General features: G+C 42.4%; 1 protein-coding gene across 4 annotated transcripts in view; it reads left to right on the top strand.

Annotated features, from left to right (window-relative positions):
• Window positions 1-19,699, top strand: part of LOC109428701 (homeodomain-interacting protein kinase 2) — a 281,932-nt gene that overhangs the window by 184,399 nt on the left and 77,834 nt on the right. Inside the window, exon 1 of one of the 4 annotated variants that reach the window (XM_019704514.3) lies at window positions 2,642-2,836. The exons of the other annotated variants lie outside the window; for them this stretch is intronic. Within the exon in view, the coding sequence (XP_019560059.3) occupies window positions 2,773-2,836 (64 nt within the window). The 5' untranslated portion in view covers window positions 2,642-2,772. Of the gene's footprint in view, window positions 1-2,641; window positions 2,837-19,699 lie in introns of those variants that run through there. 4 annotated transcript variants of the gene reach the window in all.

The raw sequence follows: 19,699 nt of genomic DNA, 5'->3' as shown, positions 1-19,699 counted from the left end.
AGTGGAGTGTCCCAGCCCCATGAGTGATATTTTCATCACAAAATTTTGAACTTTCTTGAAAAAAAAGCTGAAATTTAGACAGATTGTTTTTACTATATCCGATCATTCTTGTTGTTTTTGTTTTTTGAATGAAAGCAGTTTTGTCCACTCCATCACAAATGCTTTATACGAGTTGATTTCGTGTCTAGCTTTCTGTACGATTTTCAGTGGGAACGGTGAGCCAGAAAAAAAAGAAGAAGAATGATGGTCTGTACATGCATTGTTAACTCCATTCGTTATATAGGTAAAAAAATCTCGCAATTTTGGAATTTTAATTTGAAGTCATATGTGACCGAGTTCTTCAGCAATGTTGTAGGCAATGCTATTTCGAGTAACTTTGCCGAAGACACCTTTTATCTAGCTCGTAATTTTAAGGTAGTTGGTCAATTTTAAATCTTGACGTAGGGTGATCCCTCCAAAAACGGTTTTTCTTGTATTTGTTTTGTGGATGTGAGCTTCGGAACATTAAAACAGCAAGTAATGACGCATATTTGTTCTGAACATTGCTTGTTGCTAGGTTTTGTCATTCAAATGTTGTGGGTAATTTTGACTTAAAAACAACGATGTCTTGAAATGCTTATATCTCATGGAGAGTGTAAGGTAAAAAAGGTCTTTAAGCGACATTTGGAAGATCACATATAAAGCCAAATTTGAAGCAAACATTACGAGAACGTTATTTTTTTTTAAATTGGAATAAATCGACTCCAAAAAAACTAAATACAATTTAAAAGATAGAGTCAAACTGTCTTTGGAAAAAATGTAGGTTTTTACCATACCTACAAGTTGCCCATGTCTGCCTATTATATGTGCATCATTGGTACAAATTTGAGCTCGATTGCTTAATCTTTCGCGAAGCTAGAACCGTTCTCATAAAACACTATCTTATAGACAACTAATTTACTGTCATATCTCGGAAACCAATGGACCGAATTGAATGAAATTTGTAACGTTTATCAACAATATTTTGATAATTGATACGACGTTGTAAAATGTAATATTTTCTCACGCGGAAAAAAGTTATTCCGGTTTGACATTTTCATCCATACAGAGGCAAATAAGTCAAATTTACAACACCCCACAAAAAAATCTAAATGTTTCTTCCTTTAATTCAAATAGGCTCTAATATATCTTATTATATATATTATCAGAGCAGAAGTAGAAAATCTTTGGATATCAAAACTAAAATGTAATGACATTGATGTAAAAAATACATTTTCCCAAAAAGATACAATGTGTCAATCTTTTCAACGTTTAAAAAGTACTTTTGTCTTTAACATTTGTGCAGCATCAATGTATTGCTGATAAACGTTTAAAATTTCATTCAATTTGGTTCACTGGTTTCCGAGATATGACAGATCAAAAATTAGTTGTCTAAAAAATAATGTTTTACGAGAACGGTTCTAGCTTCGCGAAAAAATAACCAATTGCGTTCAAATTTGTACCAATGATGCACATATAATACGTTGACAGTCAAAATTTGAGATTTTTTTATGCACTCTATGAAAAGTTACAGCATACAGGCCATCTCCTGTATATACGGTGGAAAGATATTTTCCATCATCTACGATGCTATTTTTCGAACTTTTTGCGATGTTTTTTTGTACGACTTAATCTGGCACGTCTCTCATTATGTCAATTTAAAAAACACTACATCCAACGGTTGGACTGAACCATCACATACATAAGATAACGGGCAATACAGAAACACCCAGTCAGAGGTCCAGTGAAGATTGTTTCGTTTGACGAAATATTTTCACTGGTTGAACTCACACTCTGAAGCTTACGGCACGCCTAGACGGCTGGCGCTGCTAACCACACGGCCACGAAGCCCACAAACTCGCATAGATGTACACATGAAATCGCATAAATGTAAAATAAAGTGTGCATACAAACTGCTTCGATTATCCAAAGAGCATTAGTTCGACACAGAACATCAAGAATGACAGGAATTGTTTTTTTTATATTCTGAAGCCGCATAAGATGCTATATTACATCGCAATAATGCAAAAGGCACTTTTGCTGCATCTTATGCGATGTAACTTTACCGCATAAAGGTACGTATAACACGGTTATAAACTGCATTATATGAGCAAATTAATTATCTGGGGTGTAATCTACATGTTTTATTTCTTGGTCACAATGTTTGACATGACTAGCAAGAGCATTATTTATTCATATATAGAACCCACCCGGGTGCGATGACGTCATGACTTCGATTCCAACATGTTGATCCAATGTTTAGGGAACCCAAATGCATTGTCAATGGGGGAACCCATTCGATGTTGGCTGCAAACCAATCCATTGGTAGGCGATAGGGATGCCTTCTACTTGATAGAATCAGTGACCAATTAAGCAATAGCGAATTCTCATTTATCGCTTCAAAACACATTCCAGCTAAAGTATTTTCGATAAATGCCCGGTATTGATGATCATCTCAACTTATCCGGAACAGGCTTATTTTTTTTCTTATAAAACTAATAAACAATCGTCACATTTCCAGCAAGCAGTAAATTAAATTACCATCTGCTCCCTAGTCCCTACAACTTTCCCAATTTGGCCGTATCAAAATTAATTACCGTTATTTTTCTCTTATTCGTTTCAGGTGATCCTTCTACCACTCAGGACGCATTCCATGCTTCCGCTTCGTGTATAAACCGTGTATTTGCGAGAAAGCCCGAACCCGGGACGACCAAGTGACCAGGTTGTTAATTTACCATCATCCTCCATGGCGGCATGAACGTATCAGTCGTACCGTTTTATGATCCAATAATAAACTTTCCTACAACGACCGTAGTAGGTAGGTACACTGTGTCGTGTCGAGTCGAAACGTATCTCGTCTGGGCGCATGTTCGTTTTCTTATTCAGATTAGGAGGTTTTAGTTAGTAAACGATGGTCTTGGATAAACACTTTCTGAATTGTCACGTCTACAGTGCCAGAGTTGTTTCTTACAATGACTAAGATTCAAAAACTTTTGCAATATTATGTTTTCTCACAAGATTTCATGACACATGAAAACCCCAAACTTTTGTAGAACTGCTCCAACGAACTCCAAGTTGAAGGCAGGTCCAGTTCCAATTGAATCTACAGCACCATACGTGCAGGTTTCTCTCGGTCTCGTATGTTTCCTGGCAGTAAAATTTCCGTCAAAACACCTGCCCGCAACCCGTCTCAAAAGTTTCGCATTTTAATTACCCACATTGAGTAAATTTTTATGTATCATTTGGGTGTGCTTCAGCTTAACCCTGCAATCGACGTCACCGTCGTCGTCGTCGTCGACACCAATCGTCGAATGATGCTGACCTTGCTGGCTGGCGCTTTAGCTGGCCTACCCTGACTGAGCTCTGAGCTGTTTCCCATCTAGGTAGCTCATGCTCCACCGCACACCGGTTGCACTTCGCGCGCGCAGACAGACATCGCCGGGGTCTCCGCGGGCTGGCGTTGTTGTTTGCTGTTTTACGACGACCAGTTTTCGCTGGAAGCTTTGACGGTCGTTGAGACTTGATTCACTGTCGAAGCGGCGGTATGTAGTTGTACATCCGTTCGTATAAACTTCATTTCGCTTGTTTGTTGTATGCAAGTAGTCCGCTGGCTGTGGACACATCTTGGAACGAGTTGACAAAACTACCTCGCATCTTGTCATGCCCCAAGGGTCGCTTGGCGATGTTTTGAGATAGCGTGGTGTTTCAAAGACCAAAGTTTACACAAATGGTGTGTTCTGGGGAAACAACGGTGTTGCAACGGTACACAGCTAGTCGCGTTCGGTAATTTTTACCGAAATCTCAACAGCTGAGCGATCGGTAATGGTTTTTTACCGAAATCCTGTAAAAATTACCAAACTTCGGTAAAATGTTATCGTTTATCTGTCAAAATTTCACGAAGTTCGGTAAACGTTACCGATTTTTCCGGTAAAAAACTTAACGGTTGAGATTTCGGTAAAAAAATTACCGAAGTCGGTGATTTTTTCCAAGTGTGTAATCTCCGTAGGGTTTCGTCATTGTGTTTATCGTTAATTACCTAAGCCATTCCATGAATGTTTATCCCTGGATGGAAGCGTTTAACAGCATTTTTTGAAAAAGTTACCAAAACTGTATTATCAAATAGGGGAACCGTTCCATCTGCTCAGCAGGGTGCTCCTTATTCGATCCTACTCAAAACAAACGATTGAAACGCTGTTTGATTTGTTTCTTATTTTTGTTAGAAGTGAACACGTAAGATAACAAAAAGAATGGAATCAATCAGTGTCGTAAGCCCTTGTTTTCATATAGGATGAATTTGGGAGCGTAAGATTACTAATGGACTTTGTATCTATTCAAGCCGGACGGGACGACAGAAAATCACATCCGTTATTGCTCTGCTGCAAAACGTTTAAAGATAACCGTGTTATGTGATAAGCATTCGATTCGTCGTTGATCGGCTCTCGCTAATACTAACTCAATATTCTCCGATGAAGAATATCAGAAGTCCAACGAACTCAATTTTTTGAACAGAATACGTGAAATGATTTTGTACGCCAAATTGAGAAGTGTTATTCCTCGGTAAATCGAGCACTCTAGTCTGGTTTTTTGTAAAGAGATAGGTCCTCCAACCAGCTAACAAGTAATTCAACTTATACCAAAAACTTTAACATAGTATTATAAAGTACTCCATTCGGCTGCTCACTACCGTATTTGGAAAGTTAGCGTTTAACGCGGTTAACGTTCTGTTCCACAATGTCTCGACGTGATGTATCTATCTGGCAGCCACCGTAGTTTTATCTCGGCAAATTACCAGGGGATTGGTATGGTCTTCTTGTTTTCTTACCCTGTATTAAAACTATGCTGCTGTGTTAAAAGACAGTTTGTCACCTTGAGCCACAGCTATCTCTCTCTCTCTCTCTCTCTCTCTCTCTCTCTCTCTCTCTCTCTCTCTCTCTTCTTGGCGTAACGTCCTCACTGGGACAAAGCCTGCTTCTCAGCTTATCAGGTATCAGGTATCAGTAGGTCGGCTCTAGAGGCACGTTCTCCTCCATTTGGGAAATTTGTGCCATCGCCATGAACACGAGCCTATTCATCATTTACCTGACGGAGAAGGGAAGGAAAAAGGATAGGAGATGGGAAAGGACAGGTAAGGGAATAGGATCGTCATACTCGCAAAAGCGTACCACAATGGGTTCACATAGCGTCCTGAAAAGGACACTGTAATAACGCATAAGCGTGCCACAATGGGTTCGAACAGCGCCCTGAGAAGGGCACTGTGATAATGCATAAAGCGTAAAGAGAGCCTATAGCTCTTTACCACAGCGGGTCAAGAACAACAGAACGTCCTGAAGATTCAGGTTTCTGAAGTCAGTTTCACTTAATAAGTGTTTCCCGAGTACTCGGAAACGCAATTGCGCAAAAGCTGGACAGTTACATATTAAATGATACGAAGTTCCATAATCGGATTCACAGCTATCACATGCAAATGAATCAGCTTGCTGAATATTCGCCATGTGATAACTGAGTCGGCAGTGGCCAGTCAATGCTTTGACCAGCATGCTGCAATTCTGCTTTGACAGATTTGTTAGATACTTTGCCACCCCTAGAGATGGCTCAGTACAATACAATTTTGTTTGACGACATGACTCCAAACTATTCCAGTATTGTTTGTGCTGAGTGGCAGCCCAGGTGTCAATCTGAAGCTTCACCCAACACTTGGATACCGGAATAGCTGGCTCAGGGCCAATGAAGTCATGTGATGCTCCAGTGCGAGCTAACTCATCAGCCAATTCATTTCCAGCGATGGAAGAATGGCCAGGTACCCATACAAGGTGAACAGCGTTTGCTGAATTCAGCTCCTCAATTTGAGTTCGACAAGCGATAACTATCTTCGACCTGGAGTTGGCCGAAGCAAGTGCTTTAATAGCAGCCTGGCTATCTGAACAGAAGTATATTACTTTGCCCATTACGTGCTGCTGAAGTGCTGATTGCACTCCGCATATAAGAGCAAAGATTTCGGCCTGAAAAACGGTGCAGTGTCTGCCAAGTGAATAAGACTGATACAGCCTTAGCTCACGAGAATAAACACCAGCACCTGCTCGACCTTCTAGAAGGGAGCCATCAGTGTAACATACGATGCCGTCTGAAATACTTCTCTCCAGATAACCAGATGTCCACTCTTCCCGGGAAGGGAATTTTGTGGAAAATGTCCTATATGGAAAATTACAAGCAATTGTAAGATCACTTGGAGCAAGGACAACTTTGTCCCAATTCACCAAAAGTGGAAACAACGAGGTGTGTGTTGAACTGCGGTTCACAGGAGTTTCCTCTAGTAAACCGAGTACCCATAGACGGTAAGTGCAAGAAAGTGCTTCTTGTTTGAGATGAATGTGTAGTGGGACAACGTCAAAGAGAACTTCGAGCGCTGCCGTGGGAGTTGAAGAGAACGCTCCAGACATCGCCATTAAGCACATCCTTTGGAGATGGCCTAACTTTGATTGGACCGTTCTCACTTCGCCCTTTTGCCACCACACAAGACATCCATAGGCCAATATTGGCCGAACAACAGTTGTGTAGATCCATTTGATATACTTGGGTTTTAGACCCCAAGTTGTACCAAAGGTTCGCCGGCATTGCCCGAAGGCCATACAAGCTTTCTTGATTCTGAACTCAACATGAGGTGTCCAGGAAAGCTTGGAATCAAGAATGACTCCAACGTACTTTACCTGTTCAGTCACATTGATTTCAGAATCAAAGAGACGTAAAGTTCGAACACCATTACGGTTTCGCTTTTCCGTGAAAAGAACAATAGATGTTTTACTCGGATTTACCGAAAGGCCATATTGGCGACACCAACCCTCAACTACCTGAAGAGCGTTTTGCATCAGGTCGAAAAGGGTGCTGATGCACATACCGACTAACAATGTTAGGTAGTCGTCGGCAAAACCATAAGTAGGAAAACCGATATTATTGAGTTGCCTCAATAGCGTATCTGCTACGAGATTCCATAAAAGTGGTGATAAGACTCCCCCTTGGGGGCATCCACAAACACTCAATTTCCTAATCGCCGCTTGACGCAATGTCGAGAAGAGATGTCGGTTTTTGAGCATTTGGTGAATCCAATTGGAAATCATTGGAGATATACCATGACCCCGTGCGGCTTCCAATATGGCATCGAAAGGCACGTTGTCAAAGGCACCCTCGATATCTAAGAAAACACCCAAGCAGGATTGCTTTTGAGCGAATGCCTTCTCGATATCGTAAACAACTTTGTGTAAAAGAGTCACAGTGGACTTTCCAGATTGGTAAGCATGTTGGTTCACATGAAGAGGCACATTGGCCAGATAAACATCACGGATGTGATGATCCACAATGCGTTCTAAGCATTTCAGAAGAAAAGAGGTCAAACTGATAGGTCTGAAGCTCTTTGCTTCTTCATACGACGCGCGACCCACTTTCGGAATATACTTCACAGTAATATCCCGCCAGGATTTGGGAATATACCCTGTAGCAAAACTGCAAACAAGTAGTTGTTTCAAAACATGTTTGAAATGATCAAATCCCTTCTGAAGCAAAATAGGATAAATCCCATCTGCCCCAGGAGATTTGAAAGGAGCAAAGCTATTAAGTGCCCATTCAATCGATTCTAAAGTTATGATACTCCGAGCCGAAGCTAAAGAATCATAACTACAAGAAAAGACATCAGGTTCATCCGAAGATGTAATATCCACACATCCGGGGAAGTGTGTACTGAATAAACATTCTAAAACTTCCTCATCAGAGGAAGTGAAATCACCATTTGGCAAACGAAGTTCGTTCACTTGAAAATCCTTAGATTTTGCAAGGATTTTGTTCAATCGACTGGCTTCACTCAGACTGGAAACATTTGTACAAAGGTTTTTCCAGCCGGATCGTTCAGCAGACCGAAGAGCTTTCTGGTAGGCCTTGCGAGCCGACCTGAAAGCCTCCGATCCAGCCGAACGTCGTCTGTTCCAACTCTTTCTACATTGTTTCCTGAGCTTCGCCAGATCGGAGTTCCACCAAGGGGTTCCTCTTGTGGTCTTCACAGACCGCAGAGGGCAGGCTTCTTCAAAAGCTTCCATGATGAAGGCCGTTGTAGTATCAACGGCATCATCTAAATCACTTGGAGTGTCAATTGATGGTGAGTATCCATGAAATTTGGCTGCAACCAAATCGGTAAAGAGATCCCAGTTGGTTGACCGGGGATTCCTGAAACGCAAAGTTTGCGAAGTAAAATTCACATGTTCAAACAAGATGTAACGATGATCAGATAAAGATTCTTCATCTGACACATGCCAATTGGTCAGCTCATGACTAATTCTGCTAGAGCAAAGCGTTATGTCTAACACTTCCTCTCTACCAGATACCATGAAGGTTGGGCGGTTGCCTATGTTAAGTAATCCAAGATCTGTACTACTCAAGTATTCCATCAAACTGGAGCCTCTCAAATTGATGTCTGAGCTGCCCCAGATTATATGGTGAGCATTAGCATCACTACCAACAATTAGCGGAAGGCCTTTTGAAGTGCAGTATGCAATGACTTGCTTGAAAGCATCCGTAGGGGATGGTTCATCATGCGGTAAATAAACCGAACAATAAACGTATTTCCTTTTGAGGTTTCCAACAGATACATCTATTATGATAGCACATACATCTCTGGTAGTTAGTTCAGAGATGAGTGTAGCAACGATTGCGTTGTTGACAAGCACACATGCTCGAGGCATGACACGTGAGTTTTCCATTTCATTTTTACTGAAAGTAGCAAACACCGGATTCACAAGGTTTCCTAAATAGAAATTCCCCTTACGAAAGTAAGGTTCTTGGACTAACGCCACTTGGGCTGTACCATTTTGCATAAGTCTACAAAGATTGATCGTTGCTGTTCTTTTGTGCTGAAGATTGATCTGAGCTATCCTAACCGTAGCCACTACCCAAACTAGGCAAGATTAAACTCTTAACAATCACAGCACAAAAAAGAACAGCAACAATAAAGCCAGATCGGTATCGAATTGAGTGCGCCAAAGGCGAGGATGCACAGAATACACTGTGTAAAACGCATAATGCGAAACCATATAGGTGAAAATCTAAACTAATTAATAACATCTTCATAATCCCGCCCTTATTCAGCCTCAAGTATGAGATTGAAGAAGGGCAGCTGATTGTCTCGGAGAAACACAAGGTCCACCGCGCTATTGCTCCGGTTAGCACAGTAAGGGCAAATACTGTGGAGGGTGCCCTGGTACTCCACAGGCTCCGTTTGCGGTTAGGTTTTTATTAGACCCCCCTAGCCATTCATTCCTAGGCACGGTAAGCATAAAGCCGCATAACACCATGAATTAGGGGTCACCTGATTAGTGGATTCCTACCACTGGAACAGGCGGTCCGTAGTGCTATTCTTAGCCAGTTGAACTAACCGCTACCGACACTACACAGCTATCTAGGCTGATCGGGAAAAGAAGTTGATATTGGTGATCAACTTCATACGGGCCCGAAAAGCCGGCAGCTTAGTGTTCTATGAGCACTTCCACAGTTTTTAACTGAGAGCTTCCTCTGCCAATGACCATTTTGCATGTGTATATCGTGTGGCAGGCACGAAGATACTCTATGCCCAAGGAAGTCAAGGAAATTTCCTTTACGAAAAGATCCTGGACCGACCGGGAATCGAACCCGTCACCCTCAGCATGGTCATGTTGAATACCCGTGCGTTTACCGCCTCGGCTATATGGGCCCCAGCTATGTTGGCTTCGAAAACATTGCATTGGTGGGATAGGGATGCCATTTCCTTGAAAATTACCTTCACGATCATTCCGAGAGACGGGAGACGGCGCTGCTTTTTTTCGCACGCCAATAGCTTACTAAGTAATCGGTCAGACTAAGGCTTGAGTGCACGATTACGGATTCCCGGATAAACTGATACGATTGATCAAGGCGACGATGGATCGAGTGATGTGCGTAGTTCGGGTATCAGGGACACTCTCGAGTCCCTTCGAATCTCGCAGAGGGTTACGGCAAGGTGATGGTCTTTCTAGCTCGCTGTTCAACATTGCGTTAGAAGTTATAATAAGAAGAGCGGGGATAAACACGAGTGGGACGATTTTCACGAAGTCCGTTCAGCTGCTTGGTTTCGCCGATGATATTGATATTATTGCTCGTAAATTTGAGACGATGGCGGAAACGTACATCCGACTAAAGAGTGAAGCCAGGCGAATCGGATTAGTCATTAATGTGTCGAAGACAAAGTACATGATGGCAAAGGGCTCCAGGGAGGAATCACCGCGCCCGCCATCCCGAATTTATATCGACGGTGATGAAATCGAGGCGGTTGAAGAATTCGTTACTTGGGCTCACTGGTGACCGCCGACAACGACACCAGCAGAGAAATTCAGAGGCGCATTGTGGCAGGAAATCGTTCTTACTTTGGACTCCGCAGAACTCTACGATCGAATAAAGTTCGCCGTAACACGAAGTTAACCATCTACAAAACGCTGATTAGACCGGTCGTCCTCTATGGGCACGAAACATGGACCCTACGTGCAGAAGACCAACGCGCCCTTGGAGTTTTCGAACGGAAGGTATTGCGTACCATCTACGGCGGAGTGCAGATGGAAGACGGGACTTGGAGAAGGCGAATGAACCACGAGCTGCTTCAGCTGCTGAGAGAACCAACCATCGTCCACACCGTGAAAATCGGGAGGCTACGGTGGGCGGGTCACGTCATCAGGATGTCGGGTTGCAACTCGACTAAAATGGTTCTCGGGAGTCATCCGAAGGTACAAGAAGACGTGGAGCGCAGCAAGCTAGGTGGGTCGACCAAGTGGAAGACGATCTGCGGACCCTACGCAGAGTGCGGAACTGGAGACAAACAGCCATGGACCGAGTGGAATGGAGGCGGCTACTATGTACAGCAGAGGCCACCCCTGCCTTAGCCTGATCGGTAAAGTAAGTAAGGCTTGAGTGACCTCTGCTGTACATAGTAGTCGTCTCCATTCCACTCGGTCCATGACTATGTGTCTCCAGCACCGCACTCTGCGAAAGGTCCGCAGATCGTCCTCCACTTGATCGATCCACCTAGCTCGCTGCGCACCACGTCTTCTTGTACCGGTCGGATGACTCTCGAGAACCATTTTAGTCGGGTTGCTATTCGACATCCTGATGACGTGACCGGCCCACCGTAGCCGCCCGATTTTCGCGGTGTGGACGATGGTGCCGCGGTGTGGATCGATGCTCTTCGTGCCCATAGAGGACTACCGGTTCAATTAGCGTTTTGTAGATATAAAACCTCGTGTGACGGCGAACTTTGTTCGATCGTAGAGTACTGCGGAGTCCAAAGTAAGCTCGATTTCCTGCCAGAATGCGTCTCTGAATTTCTCTGCTGGTGTCGTTGTCGGTAGTCACCAGTGAGCCCGTGTACCTTGCACCTACAATAATACCAAAGGGTTTGATTATTGAATGTTTACAGCGCCACCTAGCGGCAAAATTCGAAAACTTAAAATTTCTGCATACATTTGGCCAAGTTTTCCCATACAAACTTCAAGCGTTTTGAGCGCCCCCTTAGGCTCAACCAATTTTGCTCAAATTTTGAACGTTGCTTCTGGGAGTCCAAAACAACTGATTGAGGAGGTAAGACTTGGCATTTTTCGAAATTTTTGTTTTTCATATAAGTGTGGGCCACCCTAATGCTCACAGCACAACGTGAACGTGAAGGTGTTAAATCATAATCACCACTTGCTCCTTCCCTTGATAGAAATAGGTAGTTGATGTCTACCCAAGTGTCTACCTATTTTCAACTTTTCGCCAGACGCCACCCGGCAACACGGACGAGCCTGCTGGTGCTGGTAATCAAATTCCGTTTTCCATTTCTGCTCCACTGTCACTACTGTCATCGTAGGCTGAGCTGTTGAAGAAGATTCATCCGACTACATAAGATGTCGTGTTTGCTTGGACATCGGTTGGGGCAGCCTGTTCTTCGTACCCTACCTTGGTTGGTGCAAAACAAGTTGATTTGATTTATTTTCTATCTTGAAATATCCGTTGGTGGTTTGGTGCATTCAACCATTACCTGTAGGGTAAATTTAATTTTTACCCTTGATTGTGTCTGATTTGGTCGTTCTGCGTATTAACTCCTGATAACTTAAATGGATATAACATGAGAAGTTTGGTCTCCAGTAAATCTACTGTGAATATCGAAATTATTGCGGAAAAAATTGAATTTTACTTCAGAGCTCTACTTGAGAACAGGAAATTTAGATTGATGCCAAACAGATTCGCGACAACGGAAAACTTTACCAGCATCCGTTTGTATGCTCTATGTACCTACCTACTATTGGTGTCAGAGAGGTGCGTGACTATACTACAACGTAAACACAGCTACATTGTAGTGTAGAGAGATACGGAGACTACGACATCCCCCCTACTCCATCCTCCCAGCAGATCCGTATAATTAGCGTCAATTTCGAAGCGTTTCTCAAGTTCGTATATAACGCTAATAATATTACCATCATCACTACTGGATGCGTGTTCCGTGGAATTCTGCGGATGCGTCGGTCTCCGCCATCGATGCCAAGGTTCTAATTGTGCCGGTAGCTTTATGCCATCAACAAACTAACAAACTTACTTCGCCGTTGTCGTCGTCGTCGTCGGCATGAGCCGAGAATAATTATGTCAGTCGGGGACTGGGTGGCACCGTCAAGGTGGAATTGTGAATTTTCTCAGAAAGTTGGTCCAGTCCAGGAATAATACAATGTGGTGCCATCATGTTTTATTCAAAACTGGTTGGACTAGCGTTGGTGATTCGATTTACTATAGTCGTGGTACGCGGATGGTAAAGTGGCGTGAAGCCTTGCTTCTTCCTCGTCCCCACTGGTATCTAGCCTGCTTCTCAGCTCAAGTGTTCTATGAGCTCTTGCACAGTTATTAACTGAGAGCTTCCTCTGGCAATGACCATTTTTGCATGTGTACATCGTGTGGCAGACACGAGGATACTCTATGCCCAAAGAAGTCAAGGAAATTTCTTTTACGAAAAGTTCTTGGACCGATCGGTAGTCGAACCTGTCACCTGTCATGCTGAATACCCACGCCTTTACAGCTGTGGCTACCTGGGCCTTTCAATTTCACAAGGATTCATCCAGTGATTTATTCGTGATTTCCTTCAAGGGGTTTTTTTTTAGAAATTCCACTAGAGATGAATCCAGAAATGTCTTCAGGGATTTCTTCTTTCTTCGGAGAGTTTTTAGGGATTGCTCTAGGCATTCTTCAGGAAACTTTGCAGGAATTTATTTGGAGTTTCTCCAGATTATCTTAGGTGTTATGCTGGATTTAGTACTAACTGAGCTTTTCCGTTACTGGAGTTACCGCTCTATTTAGTATCACATTTTGAAAGTTAAAGCGGAAACAAAATCATAACATGCTTGTCGATGCCCTCGTAGATTTCAAGGAGTTGGGTAAGTGGGTAAGAAATTGTATTCTAGGATTCACTTTAGGCATGTGATGCGCCGCTATATGGACGTTGGAATATTGCAATTTATTTATATTCACTCAGTAACAACAAGTTTGGCTTTGATTTTGCTCCCTCTTAGAAAGGGTGAGATGAGTTGAATTTCGCAATGATAGTTTCGTCTTTTCCACATATTGTTCTAGAAACATAAGAATAATAAAATGTATTATTAATGTAAATTTGTTTTTTTTTTCGAATGAGTGTAATCAGTTGTACCTTTTATTTCTGCCCGATGTTGCTTTTACTTTGACAGATACGCATATTTCGACTACCACTTGTAATCATCCTCAGTGTCAGTTATCTACTGAAGAAGTCATCGCATTCACCCCGTTTTCTTGTTGTTCTACCCTTGGTTTGTTCTTTGATTCTAACCGGGTACATTCCTTATAACAAAACTCCTTATTCCTCTCTAAACAAAAAAAAACTCCTTATGAACTTTACGCTTTTTCAACGTACACTGTGCTTGTAGTCTTCCAAAAAACTCACAGTGGATTCCACGTACAGCGAATGAGAGGAATCCATTCGACTGCGAAGACGGCTGCATACCTATTACAACCGGCAGACACAAAGCGGTATAAACATAATGAGCTCTGGATAGCAAACGCCAAATTTCAGTTCTTCAGCGTCAACATTGTGGACTGGGAAATCGATATACCGTTGCTGCGAACACTGCAAAACATTTTTGCTGGTAATCAGCAAACTTTGCTGATTTTTGGCGTGCTGATTGCATTCAGCAATACAAATTACTGAGTATCAGCAATTATTTTTCAACTTGCTGAACCATCCAGCAATTTTGACAGTTGATCAGCAAAGTTGTGCTGAAATTCAGCAAAAATGTTACTGAAATTCAGCAATTTCTTTTGCTGATTTTTGGCGTGCTGGAAGCATTTCAAAAATTTTGGTGTGAATGAAAATTACGACGAATACACCTCAATCATAAATGATAATGGGATAGACATTTTCGGCGGAATTGATGGTTCTGGATCTAACCAGTCAGTGTTCAGCACAGGGGCCAACCTACCACAATATGAGACAGACACGCCTCCAAGACATTCAATGCGCTGGAATTTTGTTTTCCATGCGCCGTTGTTACTGGCAGCATATCGCAATAGCACCCCCAAAAGTGTCATTCCCACGAAGGTTATTCAAATGAACGCACATTAATGCGTTTGTTTTGATGGCGCGCATCACCTTCGCTGCATTCTTGCGATTCATGTATTTTTAAAAATAGTCCACCCATCAACGGAAAATGTGGTGGTACCAGCAACCAGCAACGTCCACCTAACACCCCCATCATCATGTCATGTCACGCTCTGACTGGTTACCGGCAGAAGCCAGAAGTCACACGTACACAGAACGGTAATCAAATTCCTTCGGCTGTCGTTGTCGTCTTCGTCGTAGTCTTGTTCGCTTCCTTCCCGCTTGATGGGTTGCCCTGAAATGGAGTTTAAAAATATACATCGTGTAGGATATTTCTATTCAAGGTAAATTGCGTTCTGTAAAAGTGATTATGGTTTGTACCCCCGAGATGGAATGTGTGGGTGGTCGTCGTGTTTTATAATAGAATTAAGTGGGGTAAGAGTTCGTTCCGGATTTTCCCGGCGTGAACCGACAAGTCATGGTGTGATATATGTTTCTAAGTAAGTGCTGCTTCCACCTTTCGATTACTTCACGTTAAGTTGTCTCTCTACTCATGTACACGTAAGCCTTGCGGGATGTGTTGTGTAATGAACACATCTGATACTTACTTTCAATCCTGAGCACCCATGATGGTTCACAGGGCCGAATTGGAAGATCTCCATCTTGGGCGATTGCCAGCCATCGCCTTGACCTGTGGCCAGGTTAAATTTCTGTTCACTTCCTTTATTTCCTTGTTGGGTCTGCCTCTGCTGCGATGTCCTGCTGGGTTTCAGTCTAACGCTTACTTGCAGATTTCGTTTCCGCCCCTGCATAGAGTGTAACCGATCCACCTCTACTTTCGCTCCCGAATTTCTGTCGCTATCGGCTTTTGATGACATCGACGATGGAACTCTACGTTAAAGATTCAATTGTGAGGGCACCATGCACGAATTATATTCCGCAGGCATCTATTTACAGGGCTGTTACAGGTGGCGCGGATTTTGCGTTTTTCGCGGTTTTTGCGTTTCGCGCGGATCTCGCGCGTTTTTGCTAATTTCGGCGCGGTTTTTGCTTAATACAATCAGACAAAATAAAGAACTTTCCAAATATGTAGGAGTTATGGAATTTTGTAATTTAGTAAAAATAATGTTAATAGTCCCTAGCTTGAAGTGCTAAATAAGTTGCACTGTACTAAACGCTCAATTTGTGAAAGCAGAGAAGTTCCTCTTCTAAACTTCTTAGTCAATCTTTTAAAGTCATTTCTACCTTAACCCCGAGATCAATTTTTGGATAAAATTTTAATTTTAGACGGAACTTATATAGTAATGTGTAAGGTTCGAAAAAAAAAATACTAAATCATGGCAAGATTCGTGAAATAATTGCTAGAGTTTCTTGGTGATTCTGAAATATGTTATTTTGTGGAAGATTTTTATGATTGCTTTCTAAGAGAATTCCATGGAAAAAGCTTTGGAATAACTCTGGATAGAATAATAATCATAAGATTGAGTTCATAGCGTTTTTTAACGTATAGGATTTTCTTGATTTACGTGGAACTTCTGTTGAATCTTTTTTTTTTGCTAAAAACTGATAAGGAATCGCCACTTGGGCGGCGGCTTCTATATTCGTCTGTTTTCCACTATAACTCAGTCAAATTTGCACCAATTGACACACCTTTTGGAATGTGGTGAGATAGGTATAGTATCTACCCGTGTACAACATTTCAAGTCGATTGGTTCAAAATTGACTGAGTTATAGTGGCAAACAGACGAATTAGAAGCCACCGCCCAAGTGGCGCGATACCCTAGAATTATCCTAAAAAAATGTAAACTTCTTTTGCCATGGTTAAATTTATCTTTGATTTTCAATCGGAGTATTCGCTGAGAGGGGCGTTGTAGGCAAAGTTGGCAGAATTTTTGAAGGATTTTTTTGCAGAATACTTGAAAACTTGGAGCTTTTGGAATCCTCAGAAAAACATTACAAGGGTGTGGTGTGGCCAAAAAATCTCATCATCTTATTATTTCTAATAAATTAATGCTTTTCTACATACAGCAATGTTTGTAGAAATTTGCCAGAAATTTTCTTCCCGGGATTCCTTCAATGATTCTTCCCGGAAATCATCAATTTTTTGGGGTTGATTATTTTTCAGATTCCTCCATGTGTTATTTCAAGGATTCCTCTCTTGAGAATTCTTGAAAGATTTCCTCGAGTATCTACCAGAAATGTTATTCAGGATTCCTCCAAATAGTTTTCACATTTGAAATGATCATTTGGAGCGCAACAAGAGTCATGAATAGTTGAAAAAGTCATGCTTTTTATGAGTTGGAGTCATCAAAACCATATGTTTTTGTACTGGCGCGGATTTGATTACCTCGGCGCGGATTTCAAATGGCTTGGCGCGGATTTTGCGGTTTCCGAATCAAGACTTTTGTAACAGCCCTGTATTTATGAAGATCTGCACTACCGTTATACACATAATTGTCCCATGTAGGTAGGGATTTCCATACAACATGGGACAGTTATACGTAAAACGACAGTGTAGCCGTTAAGCGTTCTCCACTGATACACAAGTTTCACTGGCGTATAGCAGCACAGATTTCACGTTCGAGTTGAAAATTCGGATTTTGATGCGTCGACTAAACTGGTTTGTTTTTTCATACATTTCTTAATCTCGCAAAGGCATCCAAAGCTTTCAACACTATCTACTGCTTTTCCAGATACCGTGAAACTGGAAGGGTTGACCGTATTTGGTCTTATTGACGTTGAAGCCGAGAAGCGACTGGCAAGATCATCGAGCTTACTCTGCATATCACAGCGCCGTTGAACTAGGAGAGCAACGTCATCAGCCAGTTTGGAGTAATTTAGGTGCTCCATGGTAATGGACTGCTACAGATTTGGTTCACGATTAAATGCACCTACCAACATCTCGTCGATTACGACGAGAAACAGTAGCGGTGATAGTATAAAATATACAATATACAGGGTGTTAGGTTCGTGAGTGCAAACTTTTTAAAGGGTGATAGAGGACCATAAATGGTGAAAAAAATTGTTCTACGCATATGGTCAAATCTCAACCGTTACGTAGAAATTGAACATCCCATGTTTTTGACTCTTAATGCCTTAACTGGCTATAACTTGAAAATGGTCAAACTTTTCGCAATTGCAATTGCAATTTCGCTTTTAATGAGCGGCACAGCGCGCAAAAGAGTGATAACCTTGACAGTTGCAAATTTATGATCTGAAATGCGATGTTTAAATCGAAATTGCAAGAAAACGATAAGAGATACAAGTTTGATGTCAAGGAACGAATTGTAGAGTAAAACAGGGGCCACAACTTTGCCTAAGAATGAATTTCAAATTATTACGCATTTTTCAAAGATAATTTACAAAAACAAATGAAAACACTATTTTTGAGCTATTTGCTTTAGAAAACTTAGTTATTTAGCTAAACCAATCGATTTAAAGATGCCATTTGATAGAAAATTCAATAATCTTTCGAATAAGGGTCAACAAATTGCGAAAAGTTTGACCATTTTCAAGTTATAGCCAGTTAAGGCATTAAGAGTCAAAAACATGGGATGTTCAATAAGTACGTAACGGTTGCGATTTGACCATATGCGTAGAACAATTTTTTTTCACTATTTATGGTCCTCTATCATCCTTTAAAAAGTTTGCACTCAGGAACCTAACACCCTGTATAATAGTATATTAATATACATCCTTGCTTCACTCACCCGGATGGGATCGGACAAGACACCGTTGTGCAGTACTCTGCACGAAAATGCTTTGTACTGTGCTTCAATGAGGCCTCAGGCGCAAGGGTGTCCCACACATGTTTTCGTGATTATGACGTTCGAAAGCTTCTTCGTAATCAATGAACACCAGGTAGAGAGATTCCTGGAATGCATTGATTTGCTCCAGTATGATACGGTGCGTGACATTATGGTCCACGACGGATCGTTCGCCACCGAATCCTGCTTGCTGTTGCCGGAGAGATGCATCAATCTTCTCCTGTATCCGGTTAGGGATCACTTTGCAGAGAACTTTGAGAACGAGACACAGTAACATGATGCCCCGCCAATTATCACATACAGTCAGGTCGCCCTTTTTGGGCACCTTTACTAAGATGCCTTGCATCCAGTCGATCGGAAATATTGCGGTTTTCCATATGTTGCAGAATAATTGATGCAGTAGTTGTGCGGATACTACGGTGTCAGCTTTGAACATCTCGGCTGATATGCGATCGACCCCCGGGGCCCTGTTCGATTTCATGCTAGGGATGGCTGTTTCTATCTCCTGCAATGATGGAGCTTCGGTGTTGCATTGATGGAGCTTCGGGTAATGCGTCGAACCCTTGGCGGATCATGCTGAGGTGTTGATAACATGGCCGACACTTGAAAAAGGTTTTAAAAATGCTCGAACCAGCGCGCGTATCAGCTCGTCAGTCGGGTCGACAATAGCTGTCCAGATGTGTCTTTCATGGGCATCGTAGCATTCATCTTAGTCCGACTATGACGACGTGAGACATCGCAGAGAAGACGAATGCCTCCAGTTTTTGCGGCTTTCTCGCCTTTGCCGGCTAGGGAGTCCGACCACGCTCTTTGTTTCGTCTACATAAGCGTTTCACTTCCTTCTCAAGAGCCGAATAGCGCTGACGGGCTACGGTTTTGGCTTCTCGTGTTTTCACTCGCTCTATCGCGGCTTTGGCATTCCTTCGCTCCTCTATCTTCCTCCAGGTATCATCTGTGATCCACTGATTTCTCCGGGTGTGTAGCTCACCCAAATTATTCTCGCTGGTTGCGATGAAGACGTTCTTGATGGCGCTCCATTAATCTTCTACGCTTCCACCTTCCGGAATATACACAGCACGATTCTCTAGCTCCTCGACGAATTTTCAACGCAGCGTCTTCCAGTCGGCCCGATTTTCTCCCCCTGTCAACGGATCCTTGCAATGTGCAGCTGGACCTCTCCGATTAGGAGATGATGGTCGGACGCAATGTTGCCGCTACGATTGTTCCGCATTTTACGAAAGCTCCGTCTCCATTTCCGGCTGAAGCAGATGTGGTCGATTTG

This window comes from Aedes albopictus, chromosome 2, assembly GCF_035046485.1.
Source record: "Aedes albopictus strain Foshan chromosome 2, AalbF5, whole genome shotgun sequence".
NCBI classification, from domain to species: Eukaryota; Metazoa; Arthropoda; class Insecta; order Diptera; family Culicidae; genus Aedes; species Aedes albopictus.
The sequence above is the reverse complement of the archived record's forward strand: the minus strand, read 5'-3'. Positions and strand labels throughout refer to the sequence as shown.